The sequence below is a fragment of the Alligator mississippiensis genome, chromosome 14, assembly GCF_030867095.1.
Source record: "Alligator mississippiensis isolate rAllMis1 chromosome 14, rAllMis1, whole genome shotgun sequence".
In the NCBI taxonomy this organism is placed as follows: domain Eukaryota; kingdom Metazoa; phylum Chordata; order Crocodylia; family Alligatoridae; genus Alligator; species Alligator mississippiensis.
The window spans coordinates 4,638,139-4,658,224 of NC_081837.1; the positions used below are offsets into that span (position 1 = coordinate 4,638,139).

The 20,086-nt window shown below is 48.1% G+C and overlaps 1 protein-coding gene across 1 annotated transcript in view; it reads right to left on the reverse strand.

The window, feature by feature from the left end:
- The window catches only part of PPM1D (protein phosphatase, Mg2+/Mn2+ dependent 1D), a 38,467-nt gene extending 21,601 nt beyond the window's left edge, over positions 1 to 16,866 (reverse strand). Inside the window, exons 1-3 of the mRNA XM_019493413.2 lie at positions 16,363 to 16,866; positions 7,434 to 7,662; positions 4,830 to 4,954 (exon numbers count right to left, since the gene is read on the reverse strand). Coding sequence (XP_019348958.1) covers positions 4,830 to 4,954; positions 7,434 to 7,662; positions 16,363 to 16,759 — 751 coding nt within the window. The 5' untranslated portion in view covers positions 16,760 to 16,866. The remainder of the gene's footprint in view (positions 1 to 4,829; positions 4,955 to 7,433; positions 7,663 to 16,362) is intronic.
- Between the last annotated feature and the right edge of the window lie 3,220 nt (positions 16,867 to 20,086).

Below are 20,086 nucleotides of genomic sequence, written 5' to 3' on the forward strand. Positions count from 1 at the left end.
GGGTAAACATGTAGCCCATGGGCTCCCACTTGACTGCTGCCACCCATATTACTCTAGCTGCAGCAGCAACTGGGGCCCAGGACTCCCTCTTCCTCCTCCAGTTTCTACGGCATGCCCCCCCCCAGCGGGTAGGGTGGAGTGGCACAGCACTGCTATGGTGCAGCCTGCTGTGTCAGGGGAACCAGAGGCCCAGACTGCCTGTGTGGCACAGTGCAGTGGGGGAGCCCATGGCCAAGCAGCTGAAGGCAAGATGGGCGCTCTACATAGTGCAGCAAGGGAGAGGAAGGGGACTAGTTCGGCCCCTTCAGCGTGTGGCCCTCACTGGTACACAGTCATGGGGCATGCAAGCCCCCAACTGCTTAGAAGCTGGACCATGCAAAAGAGGAAAATCATTTCCTCTTACTGTGGGGCAATTTCAGGTAAGACGGGTAAAGCTTGCTTGTAAACTAGTGGCTATGCTATGCTGTTGTCAAACTGAGGACTGCAGTTCCAGAGTTCGACAGCCCCTCGGGACAGTCACTGCTGGATCATTTAGGAACAAAGTCACAATAAGGCTGTCCAGCTGTCCCTGTAAGAATTAAGTCATGCTACTGTGTTTACAACGACAAAAGAATTCAAAACTAGCTTTCCACAGAAGGTGTATTTACTGAACAGAAATAGTGGACTCCCAAGCAGGGGCAGGGAAGAAAAGAGAGAAAGTGAGCTGCCCCATGCTGGAGTTATGCCCTGAAGCGCAGGGGAAGGAACTGACAATTGGTAGGTAAAGGCTGTCAGTGGCTTCTTACTGCCAGCTGACAGTTCATGGAGCACATTCTCCAGGAGCCCTCCGACAATACAGACAAGATCCAAATATGCTCAGCTGGGATGGGCTTCACCTGTCCCCCAAAGGTAAGCGTGTGTTTTCTTCTAGGTTGGCGGATCTCCTCCGGCGGGCTTTAAACTAGGCTCGTCGGGGGGAGGGGAGTACGAGGGCAGGGGAAGCTGTGGACCACCAAACCATGTGGCACCCACAAGGACAGCCCATCCTGAAGAAGGAGAACATTGGGAACCTGAAAGCCATGGGGAGGCCAGCACTACAGAACAGGTAAGAAACAAGAAGGTAAGAAACAATGGGCCCCATGGGACTCGGAGCGGGGGGGCAGCAAAGGCACCAGTCGCAGGGCTCAAGTGCCTATATACTAACGCTAGGAGCATGGGGAACAAGCAGGATGAACTAGCGCTCCTGCTTGCACTAAACACCTATGACTTAGTGGGGCTAACAGAGACCTGGTGGGATTCATCCCATGACTGGGCGGTACATATTGAGGTCTATAGATTGTATAGAAAGGAGAGGTCGGGGAAGAAAGGGGGGGGGGGGGGGTTGCACTTTATGTCAGTGAGCAATACACATCAACCCTCATCAAGACAGAATCCGAGGTTGAGGAAGTAGAAGGATTGTGGGTTAGGCTACATGGGGGGCAAGGAGAAAGGGATTTGGTGGTAGGGGTCTGTTACAGACCCCCACACCAAGGGGAAGAAATAGATGCGGGGCTCCTGAGGCAACTCTCGGAGACCATAAAAGCTAAAGAGGCGGTAGTCATGGGGGACCTAAACTACCCGGACATCTGCTGGGAGACGCAGACAGCAAGGTCCCATCGCTCACGCAGGTTTCTAACCTGTGTACAGGACCTCCACCTGACACAGGAGGTGCATGGTCCCACTAGGGGGAATGCCATACTGGATCTGGTATTGGCAACAGGGGATGACATGATAGGGGACCTCCAGATCGGTAGCTATCTGGGAGAAAGTGATTACCTTATAATAGAAATCAACATAAGACGGCGAGTGGGTAAGGTAACTAGTAGGGTGAAAGTGCTAGACTTTAGGAAAGCTGATCTCAATGCACTCAGGCGATTAGTCAAGGAAGCACTGCAGAGTAGGAGTTTTGATGGGATGGGTGCCCAAGAAGGGTGGCTGTGCCTAAAGGAAACGATCCTTCGGGCACAAAGCAAGACGATCCCTGAGCGAGGCAAAAAAGAGGGAAAGGGGCCAGGAGGCTTCCATGGCTGACCAGAGAAATCCAGGGCAGCCTAAGGGCCAAAAGGGGAGCACATAAAAAGTGGAAACGGGGTGAGATCACTAAAGATGAATATACCTCCTCTGCTCGTGCTTGTAGGGAGGCAGTTAGGCGGGCCAAAGCTACCATGGAGCTGAGGTTGGCAACCCAAGTAAAGGACAACAAGAAATTGTTTTTTAGATATATTGGGAGTAAAAGGAAGGCCCAGGGAGGAATAGGACCGCTGCTAAATGGGCAGAAGCAATTGGTGACAGACAGGGGGGACAAGGCTGAACTCCTCAACGAGTTCTTTGCCTCAGTGTTCCTAAGCGAGGGGCACGACAAGTCTCTCACTGGGGTTGTAGAGAGGCAGCAGCAAGGCGCCAGACTTCCATACGTAGATCCTGAGGTGGTGCAGAGTCACTTGGAAGAACTGGATGCCTTTAAGTCGGCAGGCCCGGATGAGCTCCATCCAAGGGTGCTGAAGGCACTGGCTGACATCATTGCAGAGCCACTGGCGGGAATATTCGAACGCTCGTGGTGCACGGGCCAAGTCCCGGAGGACTGGAAAAGGGCTAACGTGGTCCCCATTTTCAAGAAGGGGAGGAAGGAGGACCCGGGCAACTATAGGCCGGTCAGTCTCACCTCCATCCTTGGTAAAGTCTTTGAAAAAATTATCAAGGCTCACATTTGTGAGAGCCCGGCAGGGCAAATTATGCTGAGGGGAAACCAGCATGGGTTTGTGGCGGGCAGATCATGCCTGACCAACCTAGTCTCTTTCTATGACCAGGTTACGAAACGCCTGGACACAGGAGGAGGGGTGGATGTCGTATACTTAGACTTCAGGAAGGCCTTCGCTACGGTATCCCACCCCATACTGGTGAACAAGTTAAGAGGCTGTGATGTGGATGACTGCACAGTCCGGTGGGTGGCGAATTGGCTAGAGGGTCGCACCCAAAGAGTCGTGGTAGATGGGTCGGTCTCGACCTGGAAGGGTGTGGGCAGTGGGGTCCCGCAAGGTTCGGTCCTTGGACCGATACTCTTTAATGTCTTCATCAGCGACTTGGACGTGGGAGTGAAATGTACTCTGTCCAAGTTTGCAGATGACACAAAGCTATGGGGAGAAGTGGACACGCCGGAGGGCAGGGAACAGCTGCAGGCAGACCTGGATAGGCTGGACAAGTGGGCAGAAAACAACAGGATGCAGTCCAACAAGGAGAAATGCAAAGTGCTGCACCTAGGGAAGAAAAATGTCCAGCACACCTACAGCCTAGGGAATGACCTGCTGGGTGGCACAGAGGTGGAAAGGGATCTTGGAGTCCTAGTGGACTCCAAGATGAACATGAGCCGGCAGTGTGACGAAGCCATCAGAAAAGCCAATGGCACTTAATCGTGCATCAGCAGATGCATGACGAATAGGTCCAGGGAGGTGATACTTCCCCTCTATAGGGCGCTGGTCAGACCGCAGTTGGAGTACTGCGTGCAATTCTGGGCGCCGCACTTCAAGAAGGATGCGGATAACCTGGAGAGGGTACAGCGAAGGGCAACTCGTATGGTCAAGGGCCTGCAGACCAAGCCCTACGAGGAGAGACTAGAGAAACTGGACCTTTTCAGCCTCCGCAAGAGAAGGTTGAGAGGCGACCTTGTGGCTGCCTTTAAGTTCATCACGGGGGCACAGAAGGGAATTGGTGAGTATTTATTCACCAAGGCGCCCCCGGGGGTTACAAGAAACAATTGCCACAAGCTAGTAGAGAGCAGATTTAGACTGGACATAAGGAAGAACTTCTTCACAGTTCGAGTGGCCAAGGTCTGGAACGGGCTCCCAAGGGAGGTGGTGCTCTCCCCTACCCTGGGGGTCTTCAAGAGGAGGTTAGACGAGTATCTAGCTTGGGTCATCTAGACCCAGCACTCTTTCCTGCTTATGCAGGGGGTCAGACTTGATGATCTACTGAGGTCCCTTCCGACCCTAACATCTATGAATCTATGAATCCTGAAGATGTTTTGCCCGATACACTGTGTGCCAATGATCCCTTTTCATGACCTGCTAAAAGCAGTCATCATAACACATAAGACTAAGTCTTATCCTTGGCGTCCTGGGCAGCTCCATGACTGGGGCAGCAACAGCGTCCGCAGTGCTGAACACAGCAGCATGACCAGTCGCTGTTGCAGTCGCAACTACTTTTGTGCCTCCCATGAAGGCAGCACTACTGCTTAGCACTAATGTTATTTTTCAGGGACCTTACATGGAAAAGCAGAGGTGGCACCACAAAGGGAAGCCCCAGACCTTTCACATCTTGCTACAGTAGTACTGGATCTGATCACTTCATCAAGCATACTAAGCTGTGCTTTTATTCTACTTATTCCAAGCAGAGAAGAGCCCAGCATGATCCTCAGCTCAAAGACAATGAGACAAGAACAAGAACAAACACACAAGAACAAACCAGCCTGCTTTATATGAAAGGGGGGCAAGCCAGCTTCACACTGACAAGGATCCAAGTCCTGGTAGATCACATGGCTGTGCCTTCACTAACCCAGTCAGCAAAAGATGTCCTTTAATTCTATATGGCAAATTGAAATCAACTTTTATTGTATTGGAAACAAGGTCTAGATTGTAAGAGGGCCTAGAAACCGATGAGAAGTAGGCCAATACACCAAGAGCTGCCAAAAAAACCCACAAAAAACTACTGGGAATATATTTTCACTGCTCTGTGTGCAGTGACTTCCTCCTCTAGATAAGATACCCTGACTGTTTCATTGCCTCAGTAATTACTTGCTGTACATGGACACCACTTACCAAGTGCTCGTGCCACTGCCAGGAATGGAATCTGGTCGATGACGGTGCTCCTGCGCACGGGCCCATTGTGAGTCAGCCGAGGTCTCTTCCAGACGACCCGATTCACACCAGACTTATTGATCACACTAGACATATTGTAAGTGAAGAATAAAAGGGGCAGGGCAAAGGTGGATAAGGGGAAGGAGGAAACAAAGAAAACCAGTCAGTTATGCAGTAGCAGAAACAGCTCCCCCAATGTGCACAGGGTTCATTCTAACTACTGTGGTAGAGCCCACAACACAGCCGAGCCCTTCAGAAAGCGGGGACTACGATCACGGGGAGGGCTTGAGCTCAGCTTTGGCAGAAGGGACAAAGGAGACAGTAAGACAGCAAATTAAAAGCTGTAGAGGAGTTCAGCCTGCAGCTCACTCCTCCGACACCAGAGATGGAGAGTCCGTTTCCCTGAGATGCTGCGCTGGGCAGTACGTCCCATCACAACTGGGGCTGGTTGTCATTTGGGCTCTCTTAGCTTTCCCCACTTGCCCCAGCTCCAACAGTCCACAGAAACAGTGCATGGTTAAAAAAAACCCCAAATAAAACAAACAGCAGCATTAACCAACTTTTCTTCAGAGGTTTGCCATTTTGGAGCAGCAGCAAGAGGCAGAAATAAAAGGAGAACAGTCATCAACTGCCCCGAGGCAGGGAGAGAATGAACGAAAACAGCTTGGCGTTTCAAATGTAACACCTGCTCTCAGATGTTGAGCAATGGGATTAGTTCACCTGGAAGGAGTCAGAAGGGCCAAACAGGAGACAACACTGCACAGAATAAGGGCAAGTGCAAACCAGGTATTACCCTGAAGAAGGGAGATAAGTCATTTATTGCGAGAAAGGAAATGGAATAAGGTGCTGGTGAAGCTCAGTCTTTAACAATCTAAGGACCAGGTATTAAAGTTTCCTTTATTTCATCCACAGCCAAATAAGCACTGAAAGGCTCTGAGGCAACCTCAAGACTCTTCGTGCTAACTCTATTCCACATGCAACATCCAGGACTCATATCAGAGGTGAATAACACCCCAGGGCTTATATCAGGGATGAATTTGGGCCCATCCAGTTGGGCACTGTAGCAGGGCAGGGAGGGTCACACACTGTGCCCCCAAGGTTCCCTCGTTGACTGGTACCACTAATGGTTAGATCAGGTTAACTCCACTCTGCAAACACAGACTTTTTAGCAGGAAAAGCTTCCTCATTTTCACTAAAACACTCATTTCTCTTCTCCCATAAATTTTTTCCCACCCTCTTGTACAGGAAGAGATGTCCTGAGAGCACAATCCCACCACGCTCCTACTGGAGAAAGCTGATGGAGCAAAAGCTAGAACCCAAAACAATCTATCTGCTGAACTCGCATGGAGAGGAAGTCCCGGGGGATTCTTCCACTAGAAACTTCAGGATATAGTCAGCATCCTTCACTCAGTTTCAAAAAAGTAGGTTTGGAAACCTGTAACTTATGGGCAACTAACCTAGTGAAGAAGCAAGTAATTCTCTCTGAAACCTTCCATCCCAAATGCACTCATCTGCTTCCACCTACTAGGCACAAATATCTGAAGGTTAATGAGCGGACCGGGTTCTTGCATGAATGACATCAAGAAGAAAACCTTCAGTGATCTCTGCCTCTGAGCTACTCTGAGAAGAGAACAGTGCCTATCCATCTGGTGCAGAGCTGCAGAATGAAAGAATGCAGGGCTCCTGTGAAGCCTTGCCAAATTCAAGCACTGAGATTTGTTTCTCAACACGTGCTGTCTGAACAAAGTTGCCTCCTTGCTCCCTTGGCTATGGAGAATGTGCAACAACCATATTCCAACTCTTTCTGATATATTTTAGTGTCAACCACTTCAGGGAAAAGAAACCCAAACTCAGGTTCAGCAAATAAACGAGGTGTTAACATTCAAATACTGGGCCTTAATATTTGAAGACGCGCACAGTGTTTAACAGGATACGCATGTATGTTTATTGATTTGGGATCTTTGTTTCCTTTAGACAAAAGCTTTGCAAGGCCTCTTCTACAGCTGCCACTATTACCTCCAGGCCAATGGAGAATACATCGGAAAAAATTAATTTTACTGAGCAGTTAGAATCTTCCTAATTAGACACAGAAGAAAAACTCTATAAGCTCAGAGACCATCTCTTGGTACCAAAACTCTGTCAAAGCCTTACCATTTTCTTCATTTGACAGACGGAGCACTCCACAGCTCAAAAATAATAAGGACATTTGTTTCAAATACCCCAGAATCTACAGAGAGGAGCACCCCTCCCCACCACTCTTTCAGCAACATTTTAGAACCAGGCCCGCACCCCGCACTTTGCCTAATGGTATTGCCAGTGGTTTAATTTATCTCACCCCATAAAACACCGGAAAATGAAAATAGCACCAGTACTGAAATGCACAGCAGTTGCTCCTTGCACAGCTCACAAGCTGGACAACAAGAGCCAGGATGGTGGAGAAGTGCAAGAGAGCACCAGTAGGGTCACCAGGCAGGCAGTGAATAAGCAAAACCAGACTTGAGCCCTTTCAAATCAGCAAGACTGGGATGGTGACTAGAGATGAAAACTGAACAGAGAAACAGTTACCTGCCCCCAAGTCCTTCAATTCTCTCTCTTTCCTTCGGAAGTTCAGGCTTGTGATCCTGTGTCACCTCCACAGCCCGAATGAAGTCGTCTTTGGGGTCATCCTGGACTCCCAGAACCACTCCTGAATCGCCAACATGAGCCACATACATCTTTGACCCACGGATAATTACCACGCTGGCAGTAGTTCCAGAGGTACTTGGGAGTCCAGTCATGGTCTTCGGCCATTCCGCTGCAATAAGAAATAAAAGCTAAATTTTCAAAGTTGTTAAATTTTTCACGCTAATTCCCTGCTATGGGATTTTTTTTAAAGAAACACCAACATGCCCACACAAGATACTAAACTACCCAAAGGAAAAACAATGTTTTACCATGATATCAAGAATTTACTAATGTCATATTCAATACAAATCATGCCGCTGTCAGTCAAACAGGCTGCACAGGTTCTCCTTTCCTCAGGTGTTTCAAGCCTTACTGCAAACAGCTTTCGTGATTTCACTGTAGTTTCTATACTGCCCACATATTTTTTTAACAAAATTCCACAATGCTACATTTGGGCATAGTAAATTCTGTTCATGGGACAAAGGCTAGAAAAGCAGAAGGGTAGAAGAGCAAGATTAAGGGATATGTTGGAGAGGCTTGCATAAGAGTACAGTGGGATATGTTCAAAGGGATATGTTGGAGAGGCTTGCATAAGATTACAGTGAAGCATACACAGCCCCACAATGACTCCATGATCGTCGCTATCCCAAGTTGCCTTCAACTTGTAAGATATTCAATCAACTTCTCCCACATGGCAAGAAGCCTGCTGAGAAATGCCTTCCCCTAGTTTGTTTCTCAACCATCTGTACCAAAAAGCTGCTGCCAACACAGATAGCCAGCCAATGTCACAATAATTTAAAGCCTCTCATAACAACTAGGGCCTGAGATTTGGGTGTTTCATTAGTTAACAAATAAAAGCCTTGCCCTCCTCCTCCTGGTCTGGTGGACCCACATTATAACATCACCCTTGCTGTTTCCCCCTTCTATCTTAACCCAGAGACTTAAACAGGTCAACTTTTCATTCTGCACCTTAAGAACAAGCTGGCGCATCTTTTAAATAAAAAGATACTACCTTGTCCCTGTTCTCCCCTGCCTTCCTGAACTATTCCATTAAGTCTCAGATATAGTCAGTAAACCCTACTTTTCGTTGCAAACTGTAACTGTAAATACTCCCTTATACCCCGTATTTCGTGCACAGGTATCAGCTGCATTGCGATTCCTGGAGCGTCTCAAGGTAAATATATGACTAAATTAATATTCCATTATGTTCTACAGTGGGAATACGAACACTGCAGCAAAACCAGATTATTTGGCCTTCCTGAAATGACATCAGAAAAAGGTGGAATTTGGCAGTGTATGGCCTGTAGTAGGAAAGACTATTCACTGCAAAGAAAGCCGAAGTCAACCCCAAAAATGTATATGCCTGTTAACTAAACCCCAATGAGAAATATTTCCCTGGTCAATAGAGATGAATTAGATAAAACATTTGGTAGGACTGTGTTTAAAGAGTTTCAGAAAAATAACATGGACAGTTGCATTAGCAATAAAAATGTTATGCTTTGATAATACCAGTCACAAGAGATCAAGCCTTGTTTGCAAACATTACATCCCAAAATCTTTGTGAAAGGCAGACTATTTTCCTCCTCTTTTTGCAGATGGGGCACGGTGAAACTAAGCGATTTGTCGAAGTTGATACAGTAAGCCAACAACAAACATACACACTGAGCCCTAAAGCCTGAACCTCCAATCATGTGCTTAACCACTAGAAAAGTCTCTCTCCCCATTAAAATATTAACCGGATACCAATTTCCTCCTAAAAATCGCTTTATTTTTTAGTATAAATTGCATCTGGTCTGATATAATCATCAAAAAATGCTTTTTCTAAAAAGCATAACAACTATGGATATTAACTGTAATACGTATCAAATGGAGAGAGAATGAGTAAGGTAAGCAGGATTTCAACCAGTGAACTTATTACACAACAATTTACCCCAATAGGAACTCATTAGTAGCAACAGCCCCTTCACAGCATTAAAAAGATACATTAGAAAAATTTAATTACTCTTAATGCAAGATGAAAGCCCTGTAACCAAAAGTCCCATTAAAAAGCAAAAGAGACAAAGCAGCATCAAATTTTAGACTCTCATTTAGCCATGCCCACGTCTATCTACATTAAAGGGCTTAAGCAAGTTAAACCTCGATTTGGTTTAGTGGTAAATGCCACACATAATCCAGCACAGGACTTTCCTCAGGGATTCAGATCATGCCTGAACAGACCTCAGCAGAGGAGTTAGGACTCTCAGTTCAATTACAAAAAGCTTAATGACTCTGGTTAAGTCATTTACCTGCCTCAGGTTCCTACTCCATAAAACCAGGATATTTACCTACGTGATCAATCAAGAACTGCCACCCCCTTACAAAACACGTCCTTTGCCTTCATTAGGGAAAATGGTGCACTTTAACTGTGTTAAGTGAGTTGGATAAAATGCTAATGCTGTCAAAGCAGTTTGTAGGCTTCACAGATTACACTGAGTTACAGAAATCAAGAACTTTAAAAATGTTTCACAAGGAATTTTATGGTTGCATCTTTTTCTTATGAAAACAATAGCTTCAGAGGCCCTCCAATGAGCAATAACATCCAGGCAAATCACATGGAGACTCCAAGAAATAGTGGGCCTAGTATATCAACGCACCAGAGTTTTCCTCCTTTCTTTGGGGAAAAGTACAACAAAGATACCATGAATTAGTTGAACTGTCGAACTTGGAGATTAACACTTCCCTTCAGGCACTAACACATCATCGCACTATGCCTCTGTGGTTTAATTTTTGCTCTGTTTAAAAGTTAAACTTATTTATGTAATTGCATTCTGAACCCCCACATACTTCAATCTTGCAATGTAGTTAGCTAAAAATTGCCTCCCTTCATTAGTTTAATATCTATTCAGTATGGAGTTACACAATGGAAAAGCATGAAAGAAAAAAGTCTGCGTGCTGAATCTCATTTTCACCACTTCAAAAAATAAGGCCTTTAATAACCCTATTGCAGAAACTAATTGTTCCACAGTAAGAAATAACTCAAAATAAAGCCAAATCCATTTCTGTTCCTCCAAGATGCAAACAAGTAATCTTCATTTGACAGGATGGAAAAAGAAAATTAAAGAGGTGTATCACAAGCATGCCTGAATCCACAACCTTGCAGATGATTAGATCAAGAAATCTTTTCATTTTTTTTTTCTTTAGTTTGAGCTGTATCACCACTCAGCACAATTATCCTCCAGTGGCCCTTTCCCAGCTGCTTGTTCTGTCAGAGGGCATACTGCAATAATCATCAAGTACCTAATGCAAATGTTATCACAATTTCACATCAGGGCCAATGCTGACACAAACTGTCACCTGCCCTGGTACCACAGCTGAAGTTCAATATTTAAATGTGACCACAAGTCTCCAAAGACTTCAGGTAATGTGCCATTAAGCATGCCAGCAGCCTAGCAAAATCCATCTTACAAGTTGGTTTTTACCCTTTTTTCCCCCACTAAATTTGCAAACAAGGTGTAAAACCAACTTCCTATTGGACAAAGTCAGTCCAGCGTGCTCCAGACTCCAGTGGTCGAGATGATACAACGTGGTGATCATAAGTTATTTTTCCTTTATCAAATGCACTGAGAATATATGCCACATTATCAGCTAGAAGTGATAGAGCATTATATATTTGGGACTTTGGTGGACTTGCTGTCTGTCCAGAATTGCTAAAACAGCTTCCAAGAGTTCCCAGCTCCAGCTGCTGCTTTCCCTCCTCATTGAAAATACTATCCTGACTCGGATATTTCTTGCTTTTTCTCCACTCTGTGCTCCCTGCCAGCAGAAAGTTAACTCTGAAAAGCAAAAAACTGTCTGCTAAACTTGCTCATTCTGGCCAGTTAGCATTACTGAGCTCAAACCATGGCCAATCCGCACCATGGTGTTAATAACATTCTTTTCAAGACGTATATACGTGTTCTTATTGCTGGTCTCAATCTTAAAAGGACCTTTACAATGTGTTCAGGTTTTCAAACAGATAAGCAAGATCAAAGTTCATCCAACTAAAGCTGGCACTGTAGTTCATTAAGGTCACAATATACTACCATCCATTTCAATACACTCCACTAAAAGTGGACAACAGTCAAAAAAATTATGAGAGAAGACTAAGAACAACTGTGTTGCCGGGAATTACAACTGTTTTGCTTGTAGGCCATAGTCCCACTTTCACCTATTTAGCATCAAAGGGAGAGCTGTTATTACATCCAGGTGCCACCTTGGGCTAATGTAACTCAGGAATAAAAGCTGTTTGCCTTTGAGTCTTTATTTCAACCTTTGCAGTTACTGGCCTGAAATTATACTCTATGTATTAGGGGCTGTCCATAAAATAGATGCAACAACAACACTTCCTGCCTAAAAGCTAGAGTCCAAGAGCCCTTGCCAACACAGTAGCATTATTTTTCAACAAAGGAGTTAGATATGGGATATCCCTATCAGGGAAAGCAAGCTTGCTAACATGTAGTTATACTTTTAGTGTAGAAAGGTGTAAATTGGAGGTCTGCAAACTGCTTAACGATGGTAACAAATTTTCAACAGCAGCTGCTGCTGCTTCTTCTAAGCACACATACACAAACTGTTGTGTATGGTACTCTACAATAATGGCCTAAAACAATTTAGTTTACAGTCTTCTGAACCACTCTTTCCTTTACCCAAGTTAATACTAACACCTTTTATAAACTGGGAACGTTTTTTAATGGGCAAAAAACACAGTCCTAGAAATGAACAATGTTATTACAATGGCATGCCAGCATATTAAACAATATAAAGGCAGCTGGCAAATGTTTTGTTCCTGGTCTTCCCAGGCTTACTAATTACCACTCTTTCCACACACCCCCAAAAAGCTTCTGCTACACACACCAAAAGCAGTTTTATAGTTTTTGTCATGGTGCTCCAGTCGACTCTGCATGCACGCACAAAACAAAGATAGACCTTTGTGACAGGCCCCTAGTCACTGGCTGGGAACTATCTGATTTAACAGCTTATTGGCTGTACACACAGCCAGTCACTCAGGTCCTGGAAGTCAGGCCCAGGAAAAACAGATTTAAAATCCGGCTGATCAGTTACAAACTTTTCAAACTAAACAAATGCGTGCTGTTTTTCAGGTTCACGGAGTATGTACATTTTACAATCCCTTCTCTCTTTTTTCCATTGTTCCTCTACTGAAAAACAAACCCTTTAAAACACGAAAACAAACCCCACGGACAGTTTCCTTAAACAGGGCATCTACTGTTGTACGATGGATTAAAGATTCCCACTTCAAGCAAACCACATCAAGGAACAAATCACTAAAAAAAACCTGAGGAGTAAATTAACATGATGAGTGACATGATCTGAAATGGGCAACACGCTTTTCTTCCTTGTTTAGCATGGAAGTTGCTGCCTACCTTAACTTCTGTTGAGACCAATTTAGACACTAGTTTTAGAAAACGAAAAGACAGCCTAAAATATATATGTTTCACTTCTAAACTTCCATGTTAGCACTAGTAGAGGAAAATCCCTTATTTTAATCTTATTTTCAGCAAGGTTTGATTCTAAAAAAATCTTACCAAGCTTAGAAAAATAAGTCCTAGATAGACATTAGAGTATCTAGAGCCATGAGCAACTGGTGCCTCCTGAATCTGGGGGGGCACCCACAGAAGCCACTGACAGTGGCGGTCCTGTCAGGGGGGGCCACCAGCCCTACCAACAGCATCAGTGTCGGCTGCTGGGGGGGGGCACCGGCCCCATCAGAGTGGGGTATGTGCACCCCCATGGATCCCCTACCAGTCGCCTATGTCTAGAGCCCTTAAAATTTCTGTATTATCCATATTATGTAGGCAGCTACTGTTAGGTGGTCTTGGCCTTTTTCAAATAAGAGAGATAGATGAACTCTTAGACATATTTCAAGAATAAAAAAAAAAAAAAAAAATCAAAATGACCTGTTCCTTTGGATTTTCAAGCCAACTATTACAGAACAGGCAGGGGAACCTGTACTCATTCAGTTATGGTGCCCAAACTGAGTTAACTCTAACCAGAAAGGGAAAAGCATCTTTATACAATCTTTGTAACTCTAATCATCTAAAGCAGCGGATGGCAACCTTCTAGCATCAACCCAGTTTGGCTTGGAAGTGGGTGGAAGCAGGGGTTAGGACCCTCCTAGCCCTGGAATGGGAAAGCAACTGATGCTGAAGTTTCCCCCACCAATGCATCCTCATGCCCCTGGCCAGGATCAAACAGCTCCACGGGCCATAGGTTGCTGACCCCTGATCTAAAGTATAATAAGAAAAACTGAAAAATAAAAATGGCTTTGAATGTGATATTTATTCTGAAGGCATCTCTACTTGAGAAGCATATATAGTAATCCACACCAAGGGACTGTGTGTGCTGTAACTCGGCTCTACTGGAAATGGCTCTTAGCCCTCTTGTTGAATTTGAAACCTCACTAGTAGTCTTCTTTTAAGTATCGTTCTAGCCTTATTAGCTGGGAGGACAGTCTCCAAGAAAATGAACTTATACATCATCATGTGTTGAAAACATTTAGCCAACCTGAAACAGCAGCAAAGGTTCCTCATTGTTTTTTATTCATACCGACTGAGCTAAGACTAAAAAAATAATGGCAATTGTGTAACTAATGCTCGTCTGATCACCATAGCAGAAACATCCAAGCGCTGCCATCATTGGACCAAAGCTACTGAAAATCCTGGCAGCCTCCAAGAAATTATACGACAGCTAGTTACTACCCTCTTCCACGCAGAAATCCTTACTTAGCTTGTCCACAAGGATAAAGAAAAACCACATCAGTATGTTCCCATCCCAAATCGTAACTGCCTCTTGTCCATCTTCAGATTGCAAAATGTATAAGCAGAGAGATATAGTTAGCCATGCTGGTCTGAAATCAGACAGAAAGCAGGGTAGATCTGCCACTTACAGACTAGATGTATAAAGAGCTTTTGTGAGCTAGAGCTCACTTCATCAGATGGTGTGAAAGGGCAAACATAAAACATACACCCTTCTTCTACCTTCCATCATGTTGTCAACACACAATTAACAACAGCAGTCTGGGAGGATGCAACATTCAGACTAACCCAACTAATGAGCCCCTCTCTTCAGTATCCAAGTAACAGAAATGACATGACAACATCAGTTTTTAATATTTTATCCAGTTAAAAAAAGGGATTGCACCTGCTGCCAAATCGTGCATGGCTGCACGCAATACAGAAATCAGGGAGGAAACTTTACGGCAGAACTCAGACAGAGTCATCAAGCAGTCAGAGCTCTAGTTTTGCAGTCCTCTAGCAACAGTTTGAGACTTACATAACAAAAGTTGTGTTGCTCCCTACACACCAATACAAATAGTATTTCCAATCAACAGCATGTTTGTTGGCTTTTTATTTTTGCAGTGACAACCAGACATGGTTACCATAGACTAGAAAACCAAACTCATAATCTTTCTTCCCCAAACCCTCTCCCTCCACTTCCTCTAGGTTCATTATGACACTATCACATCACAAAGGCCCCAGGTCTGGGGTGAAGTCACGTCACTCCCCACCATCACATCTGTGAACAAGCTCTCCCACTTTCTCCAGGACACTTCTTAAAAACAAAGCAAAAAACACCCTGCCATCGCCTCCTCTCTAACCCAAGAGCCAGTTTGTCTCCCCTCTAATCCCTGCTCCTACTCTACCAATCTCTCCCTCTAGGCTCTTCCAGGTATTTACTTGACCCCTAAACAGCCTTGATTTGGACTAAGTGTCTTCGCGAAAGATTTCAACTGTTGCTTCAGTCACTGCCTCTCCAAATAACTCTGCTTTCCTTGAATCGTTAACTTTTTATCACTGCCTGCCAGATCCGGCCTTCAGGATTCAAGCCTGCACCTTTGACGCGGTCTCATGGTGGACACTGCTCTGCCTGCTAGTCTTCGTGCCCCAAGCTGTTGTATGGAACCAAATTAAATAAAAAAAGCCACAACCAACATATTTAAGGTATTTTTAAAAGCTCATTTTTTGTAGCCTTACTTCCAGGAAGCGAACAGAGAGGTAGCTAGCAGCGTTGGTCTGAATTTAGGCCTAACACGTTAGTCAATAAGGTGCTCTGATGATGTCGAAGATACGAACAGGAGGGAGGATAACATGCATCCTGGTCCTGTCAAACTCTCCCTTTCAGGATCCTTACTTGGGCCACAATGAATTTAACCAGCCAGCCTCTACAGTCCTCAGGGACTGCACTGTACGTTTCCAGGGGTGCGTGGCCTGTTTCCAGCTGGTCAAAATCATCATCAATCACCATCGTCCAGCATCAGCCTATGTTTTGAATTCTTCCGTCGGCACCGGACGGGCCGAACCGCAGACAGCGGCCAGTGCAGACCCGGATCAGAAAGCAGACCGAGTTATCTGCATCCGGGCAAAGGCGGGGGAGATTTGCACCTTATAAGCTGACAAAGGGCTCTGCTTACAAAACCTCACCCCAAACATCTCTTGTTTCATTATCATGTAGAAATCGACCCAGCATAAAAGCTCCCCCTTCTTTCAATGACGTTTCAGGGGGGGAAGAAACCTGTGCTGCTTCACATAGAGCCCCCCCAACTTGTGTTGTTGACCAGATGAATCCCAGCTCCCCCATGAGACCCCTGCCCTGAATCCGCCCCGAGCCAACACTGGTTGCTCTGATCAAAGGCGTTGTGTCTGGACGCTTGCAGGGGGCAGCCCACCCCGCAGCAGCCAGGAAGGGAGGGATGGAGGGAGGCTGTTTGGGAAGGGAAGGGGCCCCGGAGCAGCGGGGGAGCTGGGCCCGCGGGAGAGGGCTTGGGGAAGGGGAAGGGGAGGCAGACGCGACTCACGCAGCTTCTTCCACATGGCCCGGTGGCAGGCGACGAAGCCCTTGCGCAGGGCCGCGCACACCTCGGCCGGCTCGGCGGAGCAGAAGCCCTTCTGCCGGGTGATGAAGCCCCACAGGTTCTCGCGGGCGAACTGGGCCGCCTCCCGCCCGCCGTGCCCGTCGCACACGGCGAAGAAGGCCGCGGAGCGCCGGGGCCTGGCCTCGCCCGCCGCCGCCGCCGCCTCCTCCTCGGGCTCCGGCTCCGGCTCCACCACGATCTGGGTCACGTCCTCCATGTACTTCCTGCCGCCCTGCTCCGAGAACACGCTCACCGCCAGCGCGAACGGCGCCTCCATGGGGCGCGGGGAAGCCGGGCCGCCGCCGCCGCCGCCGTCCTCCTCCCGCCGGCCGCTCACCATTGTTCGTGCGGGAGGCGCCGCTCGGGCATGTCCGACCGACAGACAGACAGACCCACCAACCGATCGACCGCCCCCCGCCGCGCCGAGCCCAGCCGAGCCCAGCCCAGCCGCTCCGTCACAACCCGCCGGAACCCGCCCGCCTGCCCCGCCCCGCCCCGCCCCGCCTCGCGCCCCGCCCCGCCCCGCAGGCACCCCTTTGTCAACTCGGCTCGCCACCCTTTCGTGCGGCGCTGCGCCCCCGACAACAGCGCCCGGGGCCGGCACCGCTCCCCACTCCCGGCCAGCCCCTCAGCGCCGCTGCCGCTGCCGCGGGGGGCGCCCACCGCTGGTCCACGCCTCCCACCCTCCACACGCTGTCGCGGACGCCTGCGGGAGCGCCCCGCTTGGCTCACCCCCACTGCCCACACCGCAGACACCTGCGGGACCGCCCCGCTCGGCCACCGCCGCCTGCCGGACCTCCCCCCCCCCGGCTCACCACCCACACGGCCACCACCCGCGGGGGCTCCCCACTCGGCTCAGCACCGACACTGCCACCGCCCATGGGGGCTCCCCACTCAGCCCACTGCCAACACTAATGCCTGCCGCAGCTCCCCACTCAGCTCAGCACCAACACCACCGCCTGCCAGAGCTCCCCACTCAGCCACCGCCGACACCGCCACCACCTGCAGGAGCTCCCCACTCGGCCACCGCCGACACCGCCACCACCTGCAGGAGCTCCCCACTCGGCCACCGCCGACACCGCCACCACCTGCAGGAGCTCCCCACTCGGCCACCGCCGACACCGCCACCACCTGCTGGAGCTCCCCACTCAGCCACCGCCGACACCGCCACCACCTGCAGGAGCTCCCCACTCGGCCACCGCCGACACTGCCACCACCTGCAGGAGCTCCCCACTCGGCCACCGCCGACACTGCCACCACCTGCAGGAGCTCCCCACTCGGCCACCGCCGACACCGCCACCACCTGCAGGAGCTCCCCACTCGGCCACCGCCGACACCGCCACCACCTGCAGGAGCTCCCCACTCGGCCACCGCCGACACTGCCACCACCTGCAGGAGCTCCCCACTCGGCCACCGCCGACACTGCCACCACCTGCAGGAGCTCCCCACTTGGCCACCGCCGACACTGCCACCACCTGCAGGAGCTCCCCACTCGGCCACCGCCGACACTGCCACCACCTGCAGGAGCTCCCCACTTGGCCCACCACTGACACCACCACCTGCGGGAGCTCCCCACTCAGCCACCGCCGACACCGCCACCACCTGCAGGAGCTCCCCACTCAGCCACCGCCGACACTGCCACCACCTGCAGGAGCTCCCCACTCAGCCACTGCCGACACTGCCACCACCTGCAGGAGCTCCCCACTTGGCCCACCACTGACACCACCACCTGCGGGAGCTCCCCACTCAGCCCACCACTGACACTACCGCTGCCTGCGGGAACTCCCCACTCAACCCACCACCGACACCGCCGCCTGTGGGAGCTCCCCGCTCGGCTCACCACCAACACTGCCACCACCCACAGGGGCTCCCCGCTCAGCTCACCACCGACACTGCCACCGCCTGCAGGAGCTCCCCACTCAGCCCACTGCTGACATTACCGCCTGCGGGAGATCCCCACTCGTTGCCGCCACTGCTACCACCACCCCGAGCTTGCCATGCCCCCCCAGCCTCCGGAGGCACACAGCGTTCAAGCTTGTGACCCACTTTGGAGTCACAACCCACGGGTTGAATAACACTGGTCTGGAACAGTGGTTCTCAACCTTGTTTGTACCAAGACGCATTTGAAAACATCAATGGCCAGGTCCGACCCAGTGCCCCTCAGTCCCAACCCTCTGCCCCCATAGAGGATGTAAGAATTGTAAATGGTTTGCTGGAAGGATGGCTTGGGAGAGGTCTTGGAGTGTTTGTCTGGGGACCTGCACTCCTCAGTCTTTTCATTAACGACATGCATGAGTGGGGTTTGGAGCGTACTTGTTACATCTGCAGATGACACAAAGCAGGGAGGAGCTGCAAGCACTGTACAGAACAGGGTTAGATTACAAAGTGATTCTGACAAGTTGGAGAACTTATTTTAAATGAAGAGGGTGAAATGCACTAAGGATAAGTGCAAAGTATTAGGCTTCGGTAGAATGATCCACTGGACAAATACAAAAAAGGGAAGGACTGACTAAGCAGCAGAAGAATGATAGTGTGAATCACAAACTGAGTCAGCTACTGCATCTTATATTGCTGGGAGGGAAAGCACAGAGTATCGGGTTGTTCAAGCTGAAGTAAGAGCTTAGAGCGCAGCAGACTAATTCTACTACACGTTAGTGTGGCAGGCAAAATCTGTCCGAATGCGCAGTAGAATTAGTCTACTGCACATTAGCATCACCAAAAAAAGTGTGCGCCACAGCTAATACGCAGTGGCGCTGATTACAGGCATTAAGGTAGTACCTGTAATTACAGGTACTAAACTTAACGTGCCGTAATTATGGTGCATTAATGAATGTGTAGATGCACCACGTGTGTCTTTTCACTTTATTCAACACTGGTAAGAGTCAGCTGGAGTATTGAGTCTTGATACGGGCACCATACTTAAAAAAAAACATGGACTGATTGGAAAGGAGAGAGAAAAATCCTCAGACCTAGGGGGGAAAAACAGAAACTGGGATCCAAAAATTTGGGTTTCTTTAGTTTAAAGACTTAGGAGAGATGTAACGGCAATTTTCAAATATATAAAAGGTCCTGTAAAAAGGAAGGTTATAAACTATTCTCTATACCCACAAGGTAATGGGCTAAAATTTCAACAGGAAAATCTTTCTAACCATAAAGAAAGACAAGCAATGAAATAAATTGCCAAGGGCATTTGTGAAAATGTCCTCAATTAAGGTTTTAAAGACGAGGCTAGACTAATATCTGTCAAGAATGGCATTCATATATTTGATCCTGCCTTGGAATAGGAGAAGGGAGTCGATGACTTTGCAAGGTCCCTTCTGTAAATCTAGAAGATTAAAATATTATTTTGCCATAGAAGATTCAAATATTATTTTGCCACAACTGTTTTAGTGCCACAACTGTTCATGTCCTTTTCAGATGGGAAGCAACATTATTCAAATAGAATTCTAACCACCACTTTTACGTGAGTGACCCATCATTTACCCTTTCCTACATGCATCCTAAACACCTCCCCCTTCAATCTCTGATGCCTTTACCTTTCCTCTTATTTGAAGCCTGACTAATACCCCTTTTCACATCAAGAATTCATTCAAGGGCCTTTGCACTGTAGGTTCCCAAGGATTGCTAGAGCTGTTGGAGCGGGGTTTACACCAATGGTTATAAAATA